The 25,722-nt window shown below is 43.0% G+C and overlaps 1 protein-coding gene across 1 annotated transcript in view; it reads right to left on the bottom strand.

The window, feature by feature from the left end:
* The window catches only part of EFCC1 (EF-hand and coiled-coil domain containing 1), a 53,461-nt gene that overhangs the window by 15,349 nt on the left and 12,390 nt on the right, over nt 1-25,722 (bottom strand). Inside the window, exon 3 of the mRNA XM_027748504.2 lies at nt 1,433-1,548. Coding sequence (XP_027604305.1) covers nt 1,433-1,548 — 116 coding nt within the window. The remainder of the gene's footprint in view (nt 1-1,432; nt 1,549-25,722) is intronic.

Raw genomic sequence — 25,722 nt, 5'->3', positions numbered from 1 at the left:
TCAGGCCAAAATAGCTAAGGTCCTTGTAATGCTTTTTGGTTTTCTTCCCCCCACGCAAGGGAATGTCCTCCCCTCCCACTGAACGAGGGCACAAAAGAGAGGAGCTTTGACATCCCCCTTGGAGATTGAGATGGCAGGGCTGGAACCCAGAGAGGAAATGGAAAACTTCTCATGCACCTCTTTTAACAGAAAGCCAGGATTTTACGAAAATTCTTTTACTAAGCTGATATTTTAAAAAAAATATTCTGCCAGTAAAATCATAGAGCACTTTATTTTTTGTGATATTTAGGCATTTACCTGTAAACTGCCTAATGCAGAATATCTTTATTCCATTGATGCAAGTGCTCTTCTGCTCTAAGAAATTTATGTTTATTAAAGTGTGTGTATAGAGATACAAAAAATAGAATTCATTCTGCATCTAGATTAATTAATTATTTTATTTATCTAGTATACCTAGGTCTAATTCTGGATGTTCACACAATTTTTTTTTTTCTTTGTTCAGCTCCCTGAGTTAGTTTTCTTTTCGGCCTAACTAGTCCTTTTTTATTTGATGGAACAGTTTTCTCTGTTTTTAAATCTATAACCCCACAATTTATTTGTATGAAAAGTTTTTGCTAGAAAGCTCTTTGCACTTGAAATATGGGTAGCTTAGTTTAACGTGGAAACTGTCTTTGTGTCGGCAAAGTGCGTGATTTGATAAGAATACTTGTGGAAGCAGGTTTACTTTCTAAGTCTAACCAGATGAAGAACGTGCTGCAACTTTAATTGTATTTACGTCACTATTTTTCATGTTCCCAGGCAGCTGCTTGCCAGCTCTATTCAATCCACACCTGAAGTCTGACTTTTTTATCACTAAAAACAGTTCCAGTCTGCAGGAAAGATGCCTTGTAACTTAGAGTTATTGCTGGGTAAGTACTTTTGTGGTCCTTGAACTTGATGTGTCCAAAAACATAAATAAATAACTGAAGGGAAGCCAAACTGGGCAATGTTATGCCAGTAGTTAGTGCTAAACAGGTTGGGCCTTTCCAGAGTTACTGGAGCAGCCAGGATGTTTCCAAGGAGTGTGGCTGCACAGAATATTAACTGCAAATAGTTTCCTTGGAAATTATTTTAACTGAGGTTGTGAGTTTTTATTTACAAAGAAATGAAAACTTTGTACTTTTAAGCCCGGAAAAAAAGTTTGGGTGAGATGACTCATATGGAAAAAAAGCAGTTTTAAATCATAGCTCTAAGTAATAAGTTCAGCCTTTTATTAAATATAAAATTATGTGGGAGTGAGAAATAGAAATCTGGGATACAACCTTTTATCTAGGTCTAAGATTTCAAGATTCACTAGGACCGGTTTGTGGTTTGGGGGTTTAATATATTAGTTTTTCTGCTGCTGTTTTTCCCAGTGGCTGAGGAGGGGCAGTGGTGTGTGCTGGGTGTGTACCGTGCTCAGCAGTCCCGGCTCCTCCGGCGGGGGATCCGCGGCTCTGCCGCCCCACGGAGGGACAGCGGGTCCCTGCACCCTCCTGCTGCTCCGGGAGGCTCCTCTCCACCCCCGACCTGCAAAAACAGGGCAGAGCAAGGTGGACTGGGAGGAAATCCGGAAAACCAAACAACCAAAGGATTTCAGCTGTTCTTCTGATACTAAGAACGAAAGAGTACTCACAACTTTTAGTTCAATTTACAGAATCCCAGAATATGCTGAGCTGGAAGGGACCCACAAGGACCATCCAGTCCAACCCTGGCCCTGCCCAGGCCCATCCCCAAGAGTCCCCCCCTGTGCCCCAGAGGATCAGCCAAACCCTCCTGGAGCTCTGGCAGCCTTGGGGCTGTGCCCACTGCCCTGGGGAGCCTGGGCAGTGCCCAACCAGCCTCTGGGGGAAGAACCTTTGCCTGAGATCCAACCTGAGCCTGCCCTGGCACAGCTCCAGCCATTCCCTGGCTTCTGTCCCTGGTCACCCCAGAGCAGAGCTCAGTCCCTGCCCCTCCTCTGCCCCTGCCCAGGAATTGGAACTGCACTGAGCTCTCCCCTCAGTCTCCTCTGCTCCAGCTGAACACACCAAGTGCCCTCAGTGTTCTCACACGGCTTCAAATCAAGGCCCTTCCTCATCTTCATTGCCTCCTTTGGACGCTCTCCAGTGGCTTCAGATCCCCCTCACATTATTTAAAGACATCTAGAACCTCTGTATGGAACATCTGCCCTGGCCATCACCCCTCCCTGCCCCCTGGCAGTGCCGTGGCAGCGGGTGCTCTGTGTTCACCGTGGGCACTCAGCACCCACGAGGGCTGGGGCAGAAATCCTGCACCTGCTCCCTTGGGCTCAGAAATGCCAGGCAGTTTTGACCCAAGTCACCTGAGTACTGGAGGTGAATCAGCGTCAGACTGAGAAGTCAAAAAGAATGATCTAGAAGCAGTGACACACCTGAGACCAGCGAGGTACAGGTAAGAACCTCTGGGCAGAGCTGGCACCTCCCTGGAAATGGTGCCTGTTACCGAGCGCAATCAGAGGATGTCACATCCAGGTGGTTTATAGGAAATGGCTTTCAAGGGGTGATACACAGATCAAGTAATGGAACTGATGAATTTGAGCCCTTAAACGTGCCAACAAAACCTATTTTGAAAATAGTGATTGAATTCAGAGAAGGACAATGGTTGACCTGACTGAGGAACTTCAGGTTACCCAGCTGGACACCACTGGGGCAGTGCCTCCCAGGAGGTTCAGGGTAACTCCTGTCAGAGGAAAGACTCACAATATATTTACGTGTAGTTGAGTTGACAATGTTCTACCCCAATCCAGAAAAGACCTAAGCATGTAAGAGAGTACAAATCACTGAGTGTAGTGCAATGGAAACTCTTACTGTGCATGAACCAAAATCTAATAACATAGAAATTTTCTAACAATTTAATAAACTATTTCTTTTGGTGTGAAATGCAAGTCATGGTGAGTCCACTGGAGCTAATACTCTCTTTTTATGAGAGTACATTTGGCTTGGTTCAGTTTGGCTCCCCTACCTAGGGATATACTGAGGGGCAGTATTGATATTTTAGAGGGAATGCAATGGAAGCAAACAATATAGTTGACAAAGAAAATTAATTCTATGACTCCTATTTACATGCTAAATAGTAAATAAAGTCTATGAAATTGAAAGGCAACACATAGTGCTTAATTTATTCTAAAGATTTTGGGTTTTTTTCACACAATATACATAATATGCTCCTTATTTCCATAAAATCTTACTGAAATAAGATCTATGGAGAATTTAAGAAATTAGACTTTTATAATATGGTAAGAACCTAATATTGCCGGTAGGGGCTGTTGTGTAGTTCACAAAGAATCTACTTGCAGAAGAAAACAAATCAAATTCAAGAGCTCTGTATTGAATTAGGTTCCTCCAAATTCTTCCTAAGATTAGTTTTGGTCTGGCAAAATATTGAATATTCCTTCTACTTAACACACTAAGTAGTCATCAAAAATGAGAGTTCAAACATTTAGCAAATTGGTCCTGCTGAAACAAGTTGTATAACATGACCTTTTGTACAAATCTTGTAAATCCTTCCTTTAGGTGTTGTAATTTGTAAATTCAGCTGCAGCCAGAAACAGGCCTGAGCTGTGCAACAGAGCAGCTGATGCTAAGCTAGAGATCAGTATTGCAGAGCTTTGGTTTAATCCCACACAGCTGCTCCTGCAGAGCCACACCAATGCTGGTTCCCTTGTTGCCTGTGAAAGTACATGAAGTAAATAAGATCATGAATTTAACAAAAGAGTCAGTATTTGAAAACATCAGCAGGGACAGAAGCTGAGCTAAGCCCTGCTTAGAAACCAGCACTCACTTGACCCCCCCCCCCCCGAGTAGAACTGACTGCATGAAAAACCAGTGACTTACTGCATTTGCAATTTATGGCATTATTTAGCTTAGCAACAACTGGATTTCCTGTAAAGCCAAGGGAAATAGCAATCCCCAGAATGGAGCCTGGACAGTCATTCCAGCTCCATTAGTTCTGGAAAAAGTCATTATGGAACAGTGCCCAAATGAAATGCACTGTTAAGCTTGGGCATTCACAATGGGGGCTCTGGGAAGCATCAGAGCTCTGGACAGCTACTGGGGGACATTCCTGCCACAAGAATATTACATTTCATTGTTTTGAAATGTGCTGATTTCCTTCATTGTGGAGACAAACATATTTTTGGGTCCGGTACTCAATAAGAATCCTTTATTATTTCTTGAGCACCCTAGCTGGTATTTAGCAGATTGCTCTCTTAGTTTTGAGCTGCAGCATAATTTAGATCTGTTTGGGTTTCAGAGATTCCCAGAGATGACATTTCAGTGAATATTCATTGTAGTTATGGAGTTGGTTAAGATTTTAACCTATAAAATATTAGAATATTCAAGTATCATGAAAATCTTCTCTAGCAAGTGTGGGTAAAGGCTGTGATGTTTAACAGGAGACGTGCTGGTGGTACTGACTTCTGACATCTGGCAGCCTGGTGTCAATTGATGTGCAGTCTGAGGAACATTAAGAAGTTTGGTGGGACAAAAAACCCCTCCCATATAATTCAGGACTTAGAACAGCAAGCTCCCTCTACTTAGATGACATTCAAGGCAAACCTAAATATTAACTGTCACTTCTCTGTTGTCCTTATAAGGGAAGTTGATGAAATACAAAGTAAAAACTTACTATTCTGTAGTAATTCTCTTGAGAGGACTCGTCAGCTCTCTCCTAATGTGGAGAAACTAAGGGAGCCACACAGATGGTGTGTTTTGTTGAGTCTCTGCCCAATATATGGATTAAAGACAGCCTTGTCTGTCTACTCTGGAGATATTCATCTGGGAAACTGGAAAGAAATGTAAGTTTTCAGCCCCAGGTGGCACAGGCTCTATCCTTCACATCAAATCACATTGTGCTTTAGTTTCCCAAGAAGAAATACAACAGTGTCCCTTACACCTAACTAAAAAGAGAGATGAAGATACAGCCTTCTTTTCTTGCCCCACACATGGAAATTTTTTCAAGGTGTTCAGGAAAGGGGCAGACTTTAAATGTGTGTGAAGAAACACGTGGCCAGGCAAGCTGGAATTTCAGAGCCAGATAAAAATGAAGGGAAACAAAGCAGCAGCAGCATGAGTAAATGTGGAAACTTCTAAAACCCAAGGGATTTTGTATTTGATCAGCTAAAATACCATGTCAAGGACCCGTTGGAAGCAATAAAACTGGAAATTTGTTGGTTTGGTATGTCTTGCCAGGAGTCCAACATTTATTCACGGCAGTGCCCAGGGAAGGTGGCAGGAAGGGACAGCACCAACAGCCTGGTGACAGAGGTAAAGGGAGGGGCAGTGTCTGTGCAATAGAGTTCCAAAAGAGGGATCTATAAACACAGGTAATTTTCATTTGCATCACCCAAATCCAGTTTAAGGCATTAATCTGCTAAGTTTGGTGCCAAAGATCAAGAGGCAGAGCTGGAGGTGGTTTTGTCTGTACAGAAATTGAGAGGGGCGAAGGGGCTGCTAGTGCTGCTCATGTAGCAAAGGCAAAACTTGGCATTTCTTTAAACTAGAGCTAAAAATTAGATGGATTGAAGAAGATTCTAATCAGAAATATCACACAGTACAAGAACAGCATTAAGGATATTAATGGATCTTTGCTGTCTATTGGAAGAAAGGGGCTGTTTCCATCTTTTAGTTTTGCCATGACATAGGATCCTACATCGACTTTGGAGGATATTTCAAATTTCTGACTGGATTTCCTCTGTTTTTTGGTCTTTAAAGCAGATGAAACCACACAGTACAGAAGGTTTAATTTCTAAGGGCTACTTAGGTGCTGTTGTTGGGGCACACAGGATTTCATCCTCCTTCTCAGGGGAGGTGATGGAGGCGTGAGTGGAGTCATGGTGGTGCTCTTTGGTAGCAGAACAATGAAACACCCCATTTCCCCATTTCTCATCATGTGATTTAACCACTAGGCCATCTTTTTCTATCTGGGAGCTCTTTATTTTCTTTAGTGCCAAATCTGCACTCTTAATTTTCAAGTGACAGAGATTTGGGGATTCAGAGAAGAGCATAACAAGAGGGGCCAAGGCTTTGGCTGTCATGGTAAATGCTGAAGGGAGGAATCCTCACTCACTCTTAAACACAGGTTTAATTCTTTTCTCATTAGTATTCATACAGCATCCAATGGTTCTTCATAAATGAGGAGAAGAGTGAATAAACAGCACATTTGTTTAGGGCAAAGATCAGAGGGGGGAGCAGGGCTGGAGGTGCCTGGGAAGGGTTTGTGTCAGCGTGGGGAGGCTTCTATGGAGACAGGCAAAGAGCCCCCATTCATCTGGAGCCTTTGTGCTGAGCATAAAGGGCAGCCCAGGGAAGGAACAGTGAAGGGGGGAGAGTTTGCAAAGTACTGGACCTTAAAGTAATGTCCATGACTAATTGGCTTTTAATTGGCTCTCCTGTATTGTTATGGAAACACCCAACTGCAGCAAACCCCACCTGCCTCTGGTGCCAAGCAAATCTTGAACTTAAATAATTCCTGACTAATCATAAAGTAGCTCCAAGGAATTATTAACTTCACCTTCACAGGCCTTTAACTCATCTCTTTTAGAGACTGACTTGCAGCAGACCAAACAGCTGTGTAATAACATTGCCTCGAGTACAGTCATACAAACTAAGCCATGCTTTATTTTCGAAGTGTATGACTTGTGGTTTTTAACCAAAATTAGGTGTGATTTTTATTTTTGTACTATTTTACCCAAACTGTCAGAGTTCAGGGAACTCAGAATGGTTCCATTCTGGTTTATCCCCTCCAGGGAATTACAGAGTTGAGAAGGTGTGCATATTTTCGATTTATTTATGACTTTTCATTTACTGTTGAGATCAAATATGTTTTCACACTGGAGCTAAATGTCTGTGTGGGTTTTCTGAATCCATCTGTCTCTGGTTGGTGCTGTGGGTTGTGAACTCCTCTCCAACAGAAATCATATGAATGAGCTTTCTGTGATCAATCCAGATGCTGACTCTCAGGTTTTGAACAGCTTGATCTGTAAGCCATTATATATAAATTTGTAAAAGTATGAAGTTATAGTGGCAATAGTAAAGATGCCTCAGTATCCTGGGTTTATATGGGTAGTTATAAAGTGTAGTTATTACTGCAACTATGGCTGTACAATGGTTACAGTTATGGGAGGTTTCCTGTTGTCGGCTGTTGATTTTCATTTTCTTGCCAAAATCACCACCCTCCAGAAAAAAGGTCATTTAACTGAGGGCCATGTGTTTTCTTGCAGAACCTTTCCATCTTCCTGCACGTTGGATACAAGCAGGCAAACCCTGGAATGGTGCTGTCACACACAGAGCTGTAGCTTGCTGTCCTTCCCATGATGATTGCAAGCATTTTTGAGGCAGCACAAACCTTTGTGCAGATACAATTAAATTACAGAATGGACAGTGCCTTTCATTGTCCCCACTGTCCCATTCCATGGAGCAACTGCTGTGAACTTGGACTGTTTGGAGGAAACTGTTTTTCAGAAATTGGCTGCTCTTAGCACAGGTCTTTATTGTTCATTTGTCAACTGCCTTCTTGTTTCTCTGTTTCTTAAAATCAGAGGTCAGATTAGAAAAATGTATTTCCTGCTGTTCCTGACATTTTTGATCCTCAAAGGTTTAGATGCAAGGATCTTTCATTGCATATTGCTTTTCCATGCCATTTGGGTTGAATGTCTCACAATCCAATATTCCTTGGGATGATCTTTCAGTTTTCAGGTAAGCAAAAACAACAGAAGTAAATGGATTTCTAAAGGTCCTTGTAGGTCCTTAGTCTGTGTTTAAAATATCTCATCCCCCTCTTATTTCTGGAGAGAAGTTTAAAACGTGAGTCAAAGCACAGCCCTAAGAGCCGCATCCTTTGGGGATGCAGAATGCAGAGCTGTGACAGGAGTGAGCAGTTTTCCTGCTGATGGAAACATGGGATTGAGTTACACCCTGGACAGGTACAGTGGTTAGAGTGGGACTGGGAATTGCAGCAACAGCAGATTTCAACACAGAGGAGTAAAAGGACAGAAGATGAAATATGCAGAAAAAAGTGCTTGAGGCCCAAACAAACTCCCTGATAAAACCTGGGATGCTATCCAAGGTCTGGAAGTCTTGCCATCACTCTCCTGTCAGTAAATATTTGGGAAAACCACGCACAAATGAGTTTTTGCTCCCTCTCCCAATGCAGGGCCACATGCAGGATGATAATTTACTGGGCTGTCACCTCAGAGCAGGAATCTATGCAGAGAATGTGGGGGATCTGACCCTCTTGGTGGAAAACACAGATGTGATGATGCTGCCTGATACAAATTCTTGTGTTTTATGTGTATTTGGTTGTTTTTTTCTTTTTAAGGTTCTTAATTCCCAAGATGTCCCTGGAGCACATGCACGACAGTACAGTTGTTATCTGGAACATCCCAGTCTGTTTGTCCTATGTGACCTTTGCCTCAGGCAGGAGATGAATGATTTCTGTGGATGGACAACAGCTGGAGAGAGAAGGAAACTTCTGCCAGGAGGTTCCTTTGTTCCTTTTTCACCTACAAGCAGCAAGTCAGGCGAGACACACGGGAACAGAATGGAGTGTCCTCGCCAAAGCTGCTCAAAGCTCCTTTGGGGAAGGAGATTCCACTCCTGTCTCTGCCAGAGACCATCCACAGTGTCAGGTAAATTACTTCAGTTAGGCTTTCTTGACATAACTACCTTGTTGCACACGTGTAGATAATAATTGAGTCCTGATCTTCTTTTTTTCATGGAATTTGAGACTACAGGGCATGAGATCTGCAGGGAAGGGTGGGATCATGGCAGTTCTCACTTGAGTGCTTTGCTCTGAAATATCAGGTACTGGGAACATTTAGATCAGTCAGAGGGGGAGCCTAAAACTGGCAGAATATTTTGAATGTCCTCTTTCTAGTCTGGTCTATTATTCTGGGGTGCAGAGTGTACTAAACCCCTGCTCCTTCCTTTGCAATGTGTCAGGTGAGGCCACACTTACAGTCAAGATAAATATCAGTGCATTAGCAAGGCCATCCAAGTACAAAACAGGAGCCCTTATGCACAGACACACGCATGCATACATACACATTTCTTACAAATAAATGATTAAGGAAGCTGAATTACAGCTGCATGGGCAGGTTTCATCCTGTGACTTACAGAATACTTTCCTTTCAGCTCTGAAAAGTAGCTCAGGATCTCGAGTCTCGCTGTTTGGTGTTTTCCTTAATCCTTTTTGGCCTTGAAACTTCAGTTTACCATTCTTAATAAGCTATTAGTCACTTGGGCTGCTCCATGGAAGATAACATTTGACAATTAGGCTAAACAGAGGAAGTAATTATAGGGCTTCTGTAAGTCCTGCACCTCACAAGGGATTATATTGCATGGCAATAGTTCTTGAGTGTATCTGTGCTGAACCAGGCTGCTCTTTGCTGTGTGGGGTATTTTGTGGTTAACAGTCACTGCACTATCCAGGACAAACGTGCATCACTCTGGAATTATGTCACTCAGATATTCCTGCCCCTTAATGAATTCTTCTCTGACAAAATAAAGGAAATGTTTTGCAGCTGTTGTTCCACGGGAATAAAGAACTCTTTTACCACACCCTGCTAACCAGAAATTCAGATATTTACACTGGAAGCTTGGATGTACACAACATAGACCTAAATAAAGCTAGACAAATTCAAGTATCACCTGTTCTTGATTAACTATTAGCACAAAAGACATTTGCTAAACCTTGCACAAGGTTGAAGTCTGAGCTAAAAACCTGGATTCAATTTTCCTCCTCATCCTGGAATTGAAGGTCATGGATCTGTTGCTCCTCCTTTTCTGTTACACAGCTCTACTCTCAAGTTTGCTTTCATTCCATAGTGGAACAATTAATTTAGTTTACCCGAAGTGTGTGTTAAGCTGGCAGTGCCAGAAATACTCCATGAGCTCACGAGATTCTGTACGTGGACTTGGGGCTGGTGCTGGACCCCCCAGTAATGCTGAGCAGTGCAGAGTCTGTGTGTTGAGGTACCTGGGACAGCTGAGGGACCAGAAGGGTTTTATTCACTATTGTACCACCCCTCTGACTAACTGCTGGCTAAACACCACTTCCCTGTCACACCAACATGGGGAAACCCTCTCAGCCCAGAGAGCAAATACCCCTTTTAGGAAGCTGGACCTCCCTAAGAGGCCATGTGTGTGTTCAGGGTCCCTGGCTGTGTGCAGGTGAGTTCAGAAGACTTGTGCTGATGTTCCTCCCACTGTGCCATGCCAGCCATCTCAGCTGTATTCCCAAGGGAGGGCTGATCCAGCCTGGATCCGTCCTGCTGGCTGCACTCAGCACTGGGGGCTGTGCCAGGCTGCTTCCCCCAGGATACTTTACACCTCATGGGTGCCCTCCCTCAGGTCAACATCCTCCACTCCACCCTAGGACAGGACAGAGGTCCTTTTGCCTGGAGCTGGCTGAAAATTCTGCACAGGCACTATGTTACAAGTCACTTCAGACAAGCAGTGTGAGCAATCTGCCTCTCCAGGCTCTCAGGAAGCACAGGGTTTGAGTGAGGCTGAAGCTCATGGGAGAATAAATTCTCACTCAAGACCACACTTTTGCCAAGAAAGGGAGGACCAGGTGATCCTTGAGGTTCTTCCAACCTGGTATTCTGTGATTTCCAACCCTCTTTGCTTCTAGTCAGGTGGACAGTCCCCCTGGGGAAACCTCTCTCTGACACTCTGAGATCTCCATTTAGCCCAGCCCATAAGGAATAGCAACTGAGGCCTGTGAAAACACAGACACACCCCCGTGAAAGAATTGTCTGGATACATTCTAAATCTATTTGTCCTTCCTGCTTTTTAAACTCAGGAGTTTTAGACTTTTGTCTAAACACAAGTCCTGACTCGTGTTTCACAGAAAGATGCTCGAAAGCCTATAATCAAAAATTAATAACTAAATCCTACAGCATTCAAAAGCACTGATAGTTCTGACCAGGACACAGGACATCAAGCATGTAAGCCAGAGAAAGAAGAGCAGCAGAGCTGTGCTTCTGCAGATAATTTCCTTCTGCCACTGCTGTGTAACAACCACCACCCCTGTGTGTTCCTTCACGTAGCCGTGAGGTGTTTAATCCCCAGGAATCCTCCCGTTATCTCCTGTGTGCTGGAGTGTGTCAGTGAAGATCAAATGTCCAGGGAGCCTTTTCATGTCTCCTAGATCAAGAAAACTGTTCTTCCTAACAGAGTCAGGGAGTAGAGCCTGTGAATTCAACTCTGAAAGCTTAAAACCTGTGACAAAGCTGTTTCTCAGTTCTGTCGTGTGTATGCAAAACTGCCGACAGCAGTGGTGCAAACTCCCAAAGGACCTGTTTACTGGCATGTAAATTCCTTCAGGATTTATTTCAGAACTTCCTAGACTTAGAGCCTCATGGATGTGGAGTGACAGAAAAGGCAGATGGCTCATCTAACAGCATCAGTGTGCCTTAAGCTGGCTGCAAGTTGTTCCTGACTGGGTCTTATTCAGGATTTGGGAAAATCTGACATTAATGTGTGAGGGGAGGGGCTTTGCATCTAAGTTGGATATTTCTTAAGCTCTCTGAGGACAGTTGTGCCCTGAGAGAGCCCTTTGTCCAGCTGCAGGTCCCGGTGCTGCCCAGGTGGTTGTGGCTGAGCCCGGGGCAGGAGCTCCGTGGATGGTGTGTCAGTGCCAGCACTGCCACTGGGAACGTGGGCAAGTCACGGCCCCACGGCCCTCAGATCCTGTGGCAGGAAACAAGGACGACAATTCCCTCAGCCTGTCGTGTTTGCTGTTTATAAAAACATCCTCAGAGCTTCCGAGGGCAGTTTCTCTGTCAGACACTGTCCTGCTGCGTGTTCCTCCACACCTCAGCTCTGGGCCTGCTCTTCTGATGCCTCTCTGAAACAGTTCTGAGTTTCCTGAAAGCAGCCTGTCCTGTCCTTTGCCGTCTTGAAGCCTCTGTTGTCCTGTTTGGTGAAAAATAACTCTGCCTTTGGAGTAATCCCAAAGTTGTCACTTTCCTCTGCAAATATTTATAAGTTATTTGCCAGTTCATGGAGACTACAAAATATCACCTGGTGCTTCTGCATTTATTGGGGTCCTGGGTATATTTTGACAGCAAATATAGCAGCTTCTATTTTGACTTTTATTGGTGAGAAGGTTAAATAGGAAATACTATTTGGAGGTCAAAAAGCCAGTGACAGAAGTGTAACCATATGTAGCTACTCCCTGAACGTATGAACCGATTTCTAACGTGATGTTTATCTCGTCTCCCTTCTCCATGGGTGACAAGACTCTGCTTGTCTTATTTCTTTATTTTTATTATTATTTATTATTATTTAATTTATTTATTTTCTTGTCCCATTTCCTTATCTGATGAACCTCAGTCCAAGCAGGGTTGTGTTGTATTTATCTCCAAATTCACTTAAACTTCATCTAAGATTAAACTTTGTACAGTACCTTTCCTACTGCAGCAAATATCTAATTAGGTGCATAATTTTAGCCAAGTATGTACTCTCATTGACATAAACCAATTTAATTACAGTTTGGTTTCATTCTATCAGTTGCAATCCTTACATAAATACAGTTCCACACCTCCTTAAACACTTTCCTAAGCAAAGATTTCAGTATTACTATTTTCAAATAGTTGACTCAATCCAAGTTCAGGTTATGGTTTATACAAGTTCATTTACAGCTTTCCTCAAGCTTTTGCTTTATAGGTCATTTTTCAGTTCCTGTAATATGATTACACTGTATTCATTTCCATGATGATTTAGTAGCACAAAATCATGATTCATGTGGGACTTAGCCAATCTTTATACTCCCCTGGGAAAGACTCTCCTCTCCTCTACCACTTAGAATCCCCTGGAATCTGTGGGGTGGCCCCAGGCAACTGCACTGAACATGTGTAGAAAGTCAAAATAAATTAATGCAGATACTTAGTGGAGTTAAAAAAGAGATGCCATAAATATAGGTTACTGTAGGGGTGTACATAAAACCTCCAGGTTTACAGATGATTTCCAGTGGATCAAATATGGTATTTTAAGGTATTTTAAGCTAAAATGATTAAGCAACTAGACTGTGGGAATAAACAGCTATTAAAATACATTTAAGAAATGCAACTTGGGCACACAGAAGGCCAGCAAAGAGAGCCTAAGAATGCAATGGTGGTCATATATAACCAGTATAATGGTTTATTGGCCAGATTTTGATGGTTTCTCATTTGTTGAAATGTTGTTGCACTGTTAAGGCCAGTTTTTGATACCCCTTCACATGCAGGTCTGCTTATGAAATGTGCTTGGAGCACAGGACTGTTGGTGTGGGACATCAGTGATGGAACACCATAAATGTGTCTTGTGTCAGCACAAGGGACTCGTGACAGGTTTGACATCAGAAGTATTACCAGGATGAAAACAAGATCAATAATCTATTAGAGTAAAACCTGGTGGTGGTGTAATCTATTCAGCACTGACGTGGTTCAGCTGGGATAATGTTCTAAAATGGCTTTACAGAGACCCTTCAGAGCCAGCCAGGGGTGTTCCCTGTGAGTCAGCACAAGGTACAATGAAATCCTGACAGGAGCCCTTGGAAAGAACTATGATATAAATGATAATAGGACTTCTTTCTGCAGGACAAAGGAGCAGGTAGATTTTATTAATAACTTAAAATAACTCTCACTCCTGCCCCCTGCCCCACACTCACCCCTGGGTTTTCAGATCAAGCAAAACACTTGATTGCCCTGGAAATTGCATATAGATCATTTAACAAGGGTATGGAAAACTGAAACAAAGCCACCTTCCATCCTTTAACACTGCCTGGGGCTCAGTTTCTCTTTGGAATGCTCAGCCATGCAGCAGACCTGCAGTCCTGGGGGGGAAATGTCCAGGTTCTGTCGAGCCTGGCACTGTCAGGAAACAGAATGGGACATTTAATTATGTTGAAATACGTTAAGTGACCTTTCTACTTTTGCACTGCATTTTCTACCTCCACAGTCTAGAAAATCCCAGGTCTACAGCAAATCAGAGCAGCCTTAAAGGTGATGCAAACCCCAGTTGTGAGGGTGATTCTGTTTCAGCTGTTGTGTATTTAAGGTATTACAGAATGTACTAACATTGGGTTATTAAAAAGGAACATCAGGTAGGTAAGATCTCTAACCCTACATGGCTCAGTGCTCCTGTTTTACTCCCTCATGTTAGGTGGCCATCACAGGCTGCAGTGGTTCCTCTTCAGTAAAAGAGCTAATAACTGAGGAGAAGAAGAGGAATGGACCTTGTTACTAGGAAAATTCCTCATAGGAACATTGGTAACCAGGATTCATGTTTTCCTAACCAACATGACCTGAAATTATTCTGACAAAAGGCTTTGGCTCTTTGCTTATGTATTCCCCCCCCTTTTTTTTTTTTTTTTTTTTTGCCAATGCTTCATTGCAGTTTTTTCCCTGTTTATTGGAGTCCCCCCCCAGCACAGCCTGGCTGTGTGTGAGTGAGTGCAGCTGGTTTGGGGGCTCCCTGTGCCCTCTGTGGGACACAGCCCATCTCACACAGCCCTGCCCTCCACAGGAGCCCCACGGCAGGCAAGGACGGTTCCTCTGCACAGTCCACAGGTATTTAGGAACAGATACTTCCTCTTGTTTCCATAGAGTTTCCTCAATAGATTTCCACAGGAAAAGAGTGAAATCTGTATGAAAAACAGGAAGCAGTTCTCAGAAGTTTTCTGTAATGCAGCACTGAGAGGAAGACTTAAAATAAATGTGGGTGTTTGAAGCAGTAGGGGATACCAGTTGTGTTATCTTAATGTCCACACAATGATTCAATTTAACATCATAGGGTTTTAGCAGAGTTAAAAACCTCAGGTATTCATAAAATATATCTAGCTTTTCATTTTAGTTGACAGTAGGTGACTAATATTGAAACTTCTACAACCAGGTATTTTCTATTTATACTTTATTGCCCTGGGCAACTCTTTTGGAAAACTTCCCATCTGCCTCAGATCCCAAACTTTCTAATGCTGATCCATTCCTCTTGCCCCAAATATAGGACTTAATCTTTTCCCTTGGCTTTTTGACATTCTGCAATTTGGTTTCAAATGCTGAGATTTATGCATTAGAAGGAAGACAGGCCAGGATAAAACCTGACAAAATATGACACGCAGAAATATTTGTTAATTAAAACCTTCTAGAAATTTTGCACTGACCCTTTGTGATCCAGCTATAAACTTTTCCAGCTTTTACTGCAAGCACTGAAAAGGGAGGGGAAATGTGTAGCTCTCCACCTCAAAAGCAAGTATAGTCACAGCAGTTCCAGCTGATTTCTGGTTGCACTGGGAAGCTCCTTAGCCCATGGAGTCTTAGGTGGGTGAAGGTGGCCCATTAGAAAACGGGGATATAGCATGTGGGATGAGAATTTTTGAGGAAGAAACCCTTAAATTTGTAAATCTTTCAAAGGAAATTTGACCTTAATTTTACTGTCACTTTCTACATTTCATAAAGCCAAACAGCAGGAAGAAGATTGATTTAGCCTTCATAGTATGTTGTTTGTATTTGAGAACTTGGGGATAATACAGTCTGTGCTCATTTCTAATACAGAAAATGGTAAAAAATGAAAGCAGAGTATGTTCCTGTGTTTTACCGCCAGGCTTTAGTAATTAGACACATTATGTTTCAAGAGATATATGAAATAAAAGTTCAAAATCCCTTTTATCCATACTCAGCTGTTTCAATCTAATGCTGCTGTTTCAATTTTTAAAGCTATCCTATCTGCACACCAGAATTTCATGGAAACCTTTCAGACATGGCATATTCTGCTTTTTGAAGTTTCCATCAGAGCAAGTATAGAAGGCTTTGGAGATCTGAAGGAGCCCCTTTGAGGTGAGAACGGAGACAGGAGTGATGTTCTGCAGAGTTCCTGGGCTTCTTTCAGCCCAGTCCCACAATAAAGCCTCATGTTTTGGTCTGTTGTTTGAGTTATAACTATTGAACAGACTGTTTGTCAAGAGACTGTTTCATCTGAGATAGACTAAAATCAACCAGAAGCAGGGCTTTGTAGTGAATGCAGATATTTCTTGGTTTTGTTTTCTGTAGATACTTTAAACAAATAAATGGGGAAAAAAATCAATACAGTGCGTGCCAAGTGCAACACTTGCAGTGTTAAGCCTGAGATTTATCAGCAGAGTGCCCTTCTCCCTCCAAACATCATTTCTGTTCTTTAAAGTGATCTTGATTGTTGTGAGTCTAAGTGATCAGTACATCTTTCATTGCCTGAGTGTTTGCTGCTCTGCCTGTGCCACGTTGTTCAGTGACTGAGAGAGGCTCTGGGGGTGAATTTTCACCCTCTGCAGTGATCAGGCTGGCAATAACAGCTAAAGGTAGGATTTCACATGCTCTGCCTGCCTTTTGGATTGTAAATTCCTCTAAACAGGGTATGAGTACACTAAACATCATATATCTGGAGGGTCATTAAAAAAAGCTGCGGGCAGTGAACTACAGCAGCTGTAGGTTTATACCCTCGAAGGATTAATGACAGCACCCCCTGAGCTTACACAAGTCTGGTTTGCATTAGCAAAGGCTCACTGAATTTCATTGATTCTTCCCAGAACTGGGATATTTAGGATAAACACTGTTACTTTCAGGTCCACATCCCACTGGGAACAGAAAGGACCTTAGTGTCAGATGTGAGGGCCACTATTACTGCTGGTTTGGGAAGTGACAGACTCCAGGTTTGATGGAAGGCCTAAGCCAGTAAAAAAACCCCAACCAGTGCATACATTTGGTTTTCTAGCAGAAGCATTTGTTTAAAATGCCAGATTGTTCCCAGATCTCCAGTTAAGACCCAACCCTTCATTAGCAGCAGACAGACAGGATATGCCATAGGCAGATGTGCTTCAGATGACTGTTAAACCTCCTCATGCCCCACTGCCTCGAGCAGCCTCCAGCTCCGCACCAGTGATGACAGAGAGCATCTTGTGTGAGATGGCACCTGCTTTAAACACTGTTATTTAAATACACTTACAGAATCACGGGAATTTAGGAATTAGACATAATGCCATGCATACAATTCCCAGTATCCCTTAAGCCCACTGTTTGCTCCAGTTCTCAGAAAGGCCATGAAGGATCAAAGGTTATTTCAGTGTGTATCACTGTTGTTTGGGAAAGGGCTTAGCAAGATCCCAGCCCAGAGCACAACTTCCAGGCCTGCCTTTATTCCAAAGGCAGCCTTTTAATGGGGTCCAGGCAATGGGATTCTGTGGACATGTTTCAGTTGCTGGATTTTCCTACCTACACTGAGCAAGGTTCTAGGAAATAGTTTCTTCTGGCCACGTGTGATTTGGCGTTGCCAGTCTGCTGCTGTTCAGTGAATGTATATTCTACCTTTCCCTATGGAATTGATGCCTACATGTGGGTCTGAGAGCTGGGCTGGAGCACAAGAGCAGCTTCTTCACTGTGAGTGCTGCTGACTGGGACTAACCTGTTTTTACAGATGGGGACAGTGCAGGATTGTTCCCTGGATCTGCCCTTCCCTGGGAACTCAGCACAGCCCTACTCATCACATTTGAAATTCTGGTGTCTGTAACTCCTGCAGTGAACTGGATTTGTTTTCCAAAGCCAGGGAGGAGAGTCCCCAGTGCCACAGTGGCTCATGAAATGCTGAGGTTGTGCTGCTGCTGTGACAGGGTCTCTGTGACTCAGTCGTGCTAAAACCCCTGTGATTCCCTGGATAACTCAGAGGGGGCAACAACACCTCTGGCCTTGGGAAACTGGAATTGAGTTCTGTTGCTGTCTCATTCTTTTGGCTCAAAAGCTGGCAGATCCAGTAGGGTTTTATCTCCATTCTGCTCGTGCTACTGCTTCAAAGAAATGGATTGTTTTCCCATCTTTCAGCAGCCTATGTAAAAAACCAAAACATTTAGACCAAGTTGCAGAAAGAATGAGGATTCCCTGTACAGTGCTAAACCTAGAGACATGACTGTAGTGTGATGTAACCACTCCCTAAACATTTGAGCATTTGTGAACACACTGACAGCAAATATGTCCCTGTTTACCCACCATCCTGTCCTGTGACAGTTAAATTGGGGATCAAATGTTTACAGAGAACCCCAAACTGATGTGACAATTATCTTGGGCCAGTTTTTAATGCATTGTAAAATAGCAAATACATTTTCCTGAAGGTCTGGGTTGAATTTCAGAATTTCAGAAGTGACCCGAAGCAGAGGTTGCTTATAAAGCTGAATGAGGAGCCAATTATTATTGGAATTTTCAGTTGCTCCTGTAATAAAAGTGGCAATCAAATTTCTGTATCTTCTTAAATGGAGATAAGCCCACAAGTTGGAACTTCATCATGTAGAACTCAAATTTGATATCATGAAAGTGATATCAGTGGATTGATTTAAGCTGCTCAGAGCCTGGTTTGAGTATGACTCATGATGTTACATCACCAGTCCATACAAGCTACAGAAATCCAAACAAAATGTAAGGCTTACAAAAATATATTGACCTTTAAATGGATATAAGAAGAAATTAGGAACAATATGCTTAGAGTTTCATCTTGCCCACTGTCCTGTCTCTGACAGGGAGCTATAGTGGGTGCTTCACAAAAAGAAAGACAGACACAAAACAAGTCTTGAGCAATCTTTTGCCAGGTTCCAATAATCAGTATTTTGATGTTTTCACACACAGACTATAGATAAGGACTTCTGTAGTGTTTTAATTGACATATAAAATCTTATCCTTATAGATATGTAAAAGCTTATCGGAGTATTTAAACATTTTCCCCATTTCACAAGGCTGTATTATTAATTTTGACAGCATTATTCCTCCCCATGGAGAATGATGTTGCTGTGGTTAAGTTGTGGGGAGTGCCCATTCTCACTCACTGTTGGCTCTCTCTGCACACTGCAGGTCCAGCCTGGGACATTCTGGGGGTCCCCAGCTGTAATTCCTGCTGAGTTCCTGTTGGACAGGCCACCTCCACTCCTGGCTCTGGAATATAAGTACACTATACTGAAGTCCAGTGCATCAAAAGGTCCCAGAGGTCTCACAGAAGATTAAAGAAGGAATTGTCTTTACTATTTCCAAGCTCTCCTAGTCTCTCGCTATGGTCCACTGAATTGGAAATACTGCATCTCGGCAGACAAAGTTTTGCTTCCAGAACAGCCTTTGTTCTGGGGGTTTTGGTTTCTGTGAAGAAACCTGGATTTTGAACGAGTTCTGCTGGTGCTGCCCTGTTCAGTGCTGCTCTCATGGACTGCTCATGGTACTACATTATTACAGGAGAAAATCTAAGCTGAAAAGTCTTAACACACTCATGAGATGCCAGCTCAAAAGATACTCACTTTCTAGACATTAGAAGCTTTCCAAGGATTCAGTGCCTGCAACTTTTTACCATTTATAGGTTTATGTTTTTATACTTATTTGCCAGCATAGCACCTATAATAATGGGAGAAAAGTCTCTTAAGTCAAAAGCACAAAGCAGACCTTACAGGAAAACTTCCCTGTCCCCTGGTGGGGATTAGACCTGAAACTTCAAAATCTGATTAAGCAGGGTTTATTTTTAAAAACTAAATTTCCTGAAAGGGGAAACTACAGTGCTTAAAATGCTTAAAAAACTGACAAATTCTCCTTGTAGAATAGGATAGTTCTGTTGGAATACACCTACAGCCATCATCTAGTCCAAGTGTAACTCTTCTAAATCATCGTTTGCTTTTTAAATTGTCTGTATTTGATATTCATGATGGAGTTCTCTAGAATTCATAGCACACAGTCTTCTCCAAGACACATACATTGATGTGAATAGATTTTTCAATGAGATTTTTCTTAATAATCTAAACAGGTAATTTCATCATGCTCCTTTATCACATACACATTTATCTAGGACTAAAATATTTAGGATATAGCCTGTATTTTATATCTTTGGTTCTGGCAAGGACAGAGTAACCCCTATAATAACAGACTTCTGAAATAACAGATATGAATGTCAGAGTTCAAAACATACATAAGTCCTGGGCCACAGTTGCACAGAACAAAGTAATAAGATCTATTTCACGAAGTTACTTTCTCATCTGACCATTTAAACCATTTAAATTGTTCTGGGGACAATTTGAGTTATTCCAATGGTTGAGGTAAGTCTAATGGTGCAGCTGGAGGGTTGTAGGATATGTACTAACAAAAGCCCACTCTGTGGGAGCAGCAGCACTGTTGGAAATCCAGCTCTTTGTATCCCAAAGCAATGCTGCTGGTGTAAGTTTGGGAGGAGGGCTTTGCTCATGTTTGAAGTGAATAATGCAATGCCATGCAGTTAATAACTCGTGCCATGTAATCTGCTTAAGCTTTGTGTTTTACAGCCCAGCTTCCCTGCCTGGTTCTCTTCCACTGGTACAGTCAGGCTGTTCTTATATCCTTGCAGGGCTTTGAAGGGAAAAGAGGATTCCCCACTAATACTTCTTTCCTTTTTTTCAAGGAGATATAATGTTGTGTTTCTATCTCAGGACTACCTGGACTAGAAATGAGAAAAATCCCTCTTTCCAGGGTTCCAGAACACAATTTTCTCTCCCTGACAGGCCCAACAGAGCGTGAGAAACCAAGTTTAACATGCCTTTATGGGCAGATATAGGTGAGGCACTTGCCTCACACATGGGGAATGGTATCACACAGGTATCACACAGCCCTCTGCATTATTGAACAGAATCTTTAATATTCCATATATATGCACATACCAAGCAACTTGAAGTGAGAAAATGTGAACAGACAAATACCAACTGACCTCAACCAGCACGAAGGGCAAATGAATGGAAATATTAAAGTCCATACTTTCTTTCTGATAAACACACAGTATTTTGGAAATGCTCTGCTTGCCCCCAGATCTCAGCTGTGTTGGTAACCACTGGGCCAGTACTCTGACAAATGATCTTTTACAATTATGTGGGGAAATATTTGCTGTGCCAGCATGTCAGAAACACTAAGCCTGGCTTTTCAGATTAAATTTTGCTGTGGGCACAAAGGGATAAAAAGGCTCCTTGCAATATTGGCCTGGCTGTCTGTTACACAAAACCTGACATCTCCATTGAATGGCTGTGCTGGTTCCCAGCCCAGCAGGAAAGCCCAGGGGGCTGAATGGGAATGAATGAAGCGGTTGGAGGCTGGACAATGGGATCCCTGGGCAGCGTCTGGGATGGCAAAGCCTGACCTAAAGGCAGGGACTTGTGCAGGCTTTTGTCAGACTAGATTTTGGTTGGACTCTTCAGCTATCTAATCCTGTATTCTACTCATTGGAGGGGTGGGCAAGAAATCCTGAGTGAGGCTGCTGAGAGGGGGGAGTTTTGTCTGGAGCTGAGTTCAGAGTTTGGCTCTCACGCTGCACTGGAGGGTTCAGAGGTTTTCCCAAACTCTGGCTGATGTTTATCTCTGTAGCTCAGAGGTTCTTCTTAGCAGAGTCACAGTTAATCCATTTTAAACCCCTCTAATCTCCAGGTATCAGTGATATTTATGCATCTAAACGAGGTGGTTGCTGCAAAAGAATTCGACAGCATCTCCAAGCTTGTAGGTCATGTTTTTCTATCTGAAGGGAATTGTAGAATCAGTAAGTAATGTGGGCAACAGCTGCCTACTGCTGTGGTCATGATAATAGTGTTTTAGAAGGGGAAACTGGTGTGAAGGAAAAGCATCCTAAGATCTGGTCTGAAGTCTGAGTTAGAGCTGAGCTCAGATCATGGGTCCTCTGCAGTGGCAGATGTGACACAAGCCTGCTTCTCAGAGCAGCAGCCTGGGATTCCTGCAGAGGAAACCACTTCTACAGTCAAACCCCTATTTTGTCATTTTTTGTACATGGAGAGCTCAAAGCCAACACACAGAAGCATTTCCCCTGCTGTTCATGTACCTGGGCATCCCGAGCCCTTCCCTGGCACTCTGCAGGATTGCAGTCATTCCCATGGTGACTCAGGTGGAGATTCCACCTTTGTATTTCTTACCTGCTAAGAGGTGTTTTTAACTGGTATTTGAGCTGCTCCCTTAAAGCTGTAACCTTTCCTGGAGCCAAGCACCTTGCAGGAAGCTGCTCCATGGCTTGGGGGACCCACTGGGTAAGAGTCACTTTTTTGTCTGCTTTGAACCTGCCTCCTGCTCTCATGTGCTGAGTCAGAGTTCCTGCACTGAGAGACTGAACAGTTCTTCCCCATCCATCTTCTTCAGGAAAATTTTGCAGATCCGTTTCACCTCTCTCCTCAACTCCCTCTCTTTCACATCTGCACGTGCCTTTTTTCACACTTGTTGCCTTTTCTATGCCTCTTCCAGTTTAATTGTTTTAGGTGAAAGGCTCATGATCTCCTTTTTCTGATATAGGTGTTCTGTGAATGTGTGTAATTATTTTCTTTGTATTGTTCTCTGTTCATTTTGTAATAATGTTAATATTTTATATTTCCTTTCCTCCCTGCAACTTAACAACTGAACAGATGATACATTCCTAGAGTTACACAGCTCAAAGGTATAATTCTTCAGCAGTTATAAGCTCTGAGTTCATCACTGTGTCTGTTCCACTGAAGCTGGAAGTGCTGTTTGAGACTGGGTTTGGTTTCATTTCCTGCCCTGACCCTAAAATGCATCAGTTCTCATTTATGTGGTCACTCACTGTCCTAAGATTATTCTGCAATTCTTCACAGCTGATCTTGGTTTTTTCACACCTTGACTAATTGAGTAATTTTAAAATTTTATTTTCATTTGTATTTTACCTAAAAATCAAATTATAATCGCATTATTGTAGCTTTCCTTACCATGTGATATAAAGCCTATTTCCCCAAATAAAATACAGCCCCAAGAAAATATGTTTCCAGTCTACCAGTCATGGTTGGAATTAGGATAAAATCAAAGTTACATGTCCAGCTCCCCCTCAGTGGATATTCTGATCTGAATCCAAGCTTTGTGATTCAAATGCATTTTTAGTGGAGACATGAATCAAATTAGTGAGCTGGAACTTTCCTGCTTTTAATTCCAGAGATTAATTCAAACTCACCTCTGAATGATGGTCTCTTCTGCAGTGCGTTTAATGAGACACAAACATCCTGATATATCATGGATTAATATTTTAAATATAAAATCCATAATACATATATGATGCACATCATCCACCAAGTTTTTTTCCATTTGTTTAATCAAGAAGGGAGAGAAGGCCCTTTAAATTTAAGGATGCACAATCTAAGCCACATAAACTTCTTTACACCTGTTTTATAGCACTGACTTGGCACTTTATAAGTTATATTCTGGGACAGATCACGGGTTTACAGTTTCACTTATAAAGTAATGGAAAAAATGGAAAAAAAATATGCATTTTTGCAAAGCATGGCAAAGCAGCACATGTTCCCAGGGTCCTGGGAGGACTTGTGTTACTGAAGAGTTGCTTCATTTTAAGCTTGGTTAAAACACAAACCAAAATTCAAAAGCCTTGGTTTGCTTAACTTCATCAAAAATAAATGCATCAGATCTTAAAGATTTGTGTTGTGAGATAATCCCAAACTGGAAATTCAAACACAGACTGAGATTCTGGGGGGAAAAGGCGAAGAAGGAGAGCAGGAGGATCAGCTGAAAGTGAACTGGGGCTTCTGCAGGTTGAACTCGTGGATGCTCCATAACCCAGCCTTTGGAAGGGCACAGTCCCTGGTGTCTGTCTGTCCTTCAGCCCTCCCAGCTCACCCCATGCTGCCTTTGGAAGAGCACAGTCCCTGGTGTCTGTCTGTCCTTGGATGCTCCATAACCCTGCCTTTGGAAGGCCACAGTCCCTGGTGTCTGTCTGTCCTTGGATGCTCCATAACCCTGCCTTTGGAAGGCCACAGTCCCTGGTGTCTGTCTGTCCTTGGATGCTCCATAACCCTGCCTTTGGAAGGCACAGTCCCTGGTGTCTGTCTGTCCTTGGATGCTCCATAACCCTGCCTTTGGAAGGGCACAGTCCCTGGTGTCTGTCTGTCCTTGGATGCTCCATAACCCTGCCTTTGGAAGAGCACAGTCCCTGGTGTCTGTCTGTCCTTCAGCCCTCCCGGCTCAGCCCGTCCTGCCTTTGGAGATGCCACCCCGCTCCCTCCAGCCCGGAGCTGAGTCCAAGCAGCCCCTCCTGGGGCAGCACTACCGCTGGGTGTGAGCCAGGGCTCTGACCCCGATGAGGACAGCTCGGATCCTCATCCCGAGGGTCCTGTTCCCCTGGAGCACCGACGGACATCCAGGCGCTGCCATTCCCGGTTCCACGCAGGCCCCCCCGGGCAGGTCAGAGCTGCCGGAGGAGGGGTCTCTGTGTCCCCCGGGCCCAGGGACGGGCAGGATCCCCAGAGCTGCCCCTCTCCCCTCCGCACAGCCCGCTCTGCTCCGCACAGCCTGGGCAGCTCCAGCACTCACCCCCCGCTCCACTGAAAGCTCTCCTGCCTGGCCCGCAGAGGGCTGCGAGGCAGGGAGGAGGAAGGAAGGTGATGCTTTGACAGCTCCTTTTTTAGGGTAAGGAGCAGAACTGCTCTTTCTTCCCCCTCCTGCTCCCCACGGCCTTTCCTTTCTTCCCCGAGCCCCGGGAAGGGAAGGATGGAGGTTCAGCTCTGCCCTGCAGGCACTCACAGATAAACTGGGGTGTCTTTGTGGACTCTGCAATGGAGCCATTGCTTTGTTTAGAGCTTGTTTGCTGTTTGCTTCTATATATAATGACAGGTGAATGCAGATCAATAGAATTAAAGTTTTGACTTGAGCACGAGGCAGCAAAGCATCAATTACCTGCTGGTGACTTCTGCACTCGTTCACAAAGCAGAGCTCCATGAATTTATCTAGTCCATGGGAGCCTGCCATGGAAAAGCTCACTCTGCTTGGAAGAGGAAGAAATAATTGTAACCTTTCCAGCATTAATAATTTTCTGTTCTAAAAAGAATATAATTTAATAAAGAGATAATTTAATTATAAACAACCTATACCCTAACTAGAAGAAAAGCCTTGTTTGATGCAAGACATTGCTGTTTGCAGAAGCAGAGCATTAACTGATAAGGTTGGAGAGCTGCAATTTAAATATAAGTGACTTTTAATACTTCACAAGAAGTACCAATCCTTAGAGATTGACAGTTCCTCTGAATTATGTAAAGTACAGGTCTAAACACCTCAGAACTCTCAGGATCTTTGATCCTTAATGATGATTTTTTTGATATGAATTCCGAGCTTAGATCATTCATATAGTGCATAGTATTTACCTAAAAAGCCTTAAACTTATTTCCTTTTTAAAGATTCCTATTTTTAAATGCATTTGAAGCATCATTTGGAAACTGTAAATCATGATGACCGAAAAAACCCAAACCAAAGAGAGCAAAGCAGGCAGGGAACAATGGGACAGAGGGAAAAGTAGCAAGAGTAAGACAGACAGCACAAGAATAAACGTAGTTCTGAGATTAATCATAACTTTTCTGAAAAATACCAAGCCCTGGCTGCACTGGAAGGTCTTTTGTAGTGCATTTACCCAGGAATATCCTGCCAGGGCTGGGAATATTTCACAGCTGGAAGACTTCTCCTGAAGAACCCATCACATCCCAGCCAGGCCCCAGAAGCACAGCCACATTCTTGCTGACAGTATAAGCTAAGAGCATTCTTACTTTTGGTTTTCTTATTCTTTTTCCTCTGCTGAGGGAATTGTCTCTTGGAAATGTGGATAATTTTGGAAATTAGGCAAACCCATGTAGATTCATTAATGGAAACAGATCTTTCAGAATAAGGACCAGCTTCTCTTCTAACTTTTG

The sequence above is a fragment of the Pipra filicauda genome, unplaced genomic scaffold (assembly GCF_003945595.2).
Source record: "Pipra filicauda isolate LSUMZ 115617 unplaced genomic scaffold, ASM394559v2 scaffold360_size730234_pilon, whole genome shotgun sequence".
Classification (NCBI taxonomy): Eukaryota; Metazoa; Chordata; class Aves; order Passeriformes; family Pipridae; genus Pipra; species Pipra filicauda.
This window is presented reverse-complemented; position numbering and strand designations above follow the sequence as displayed.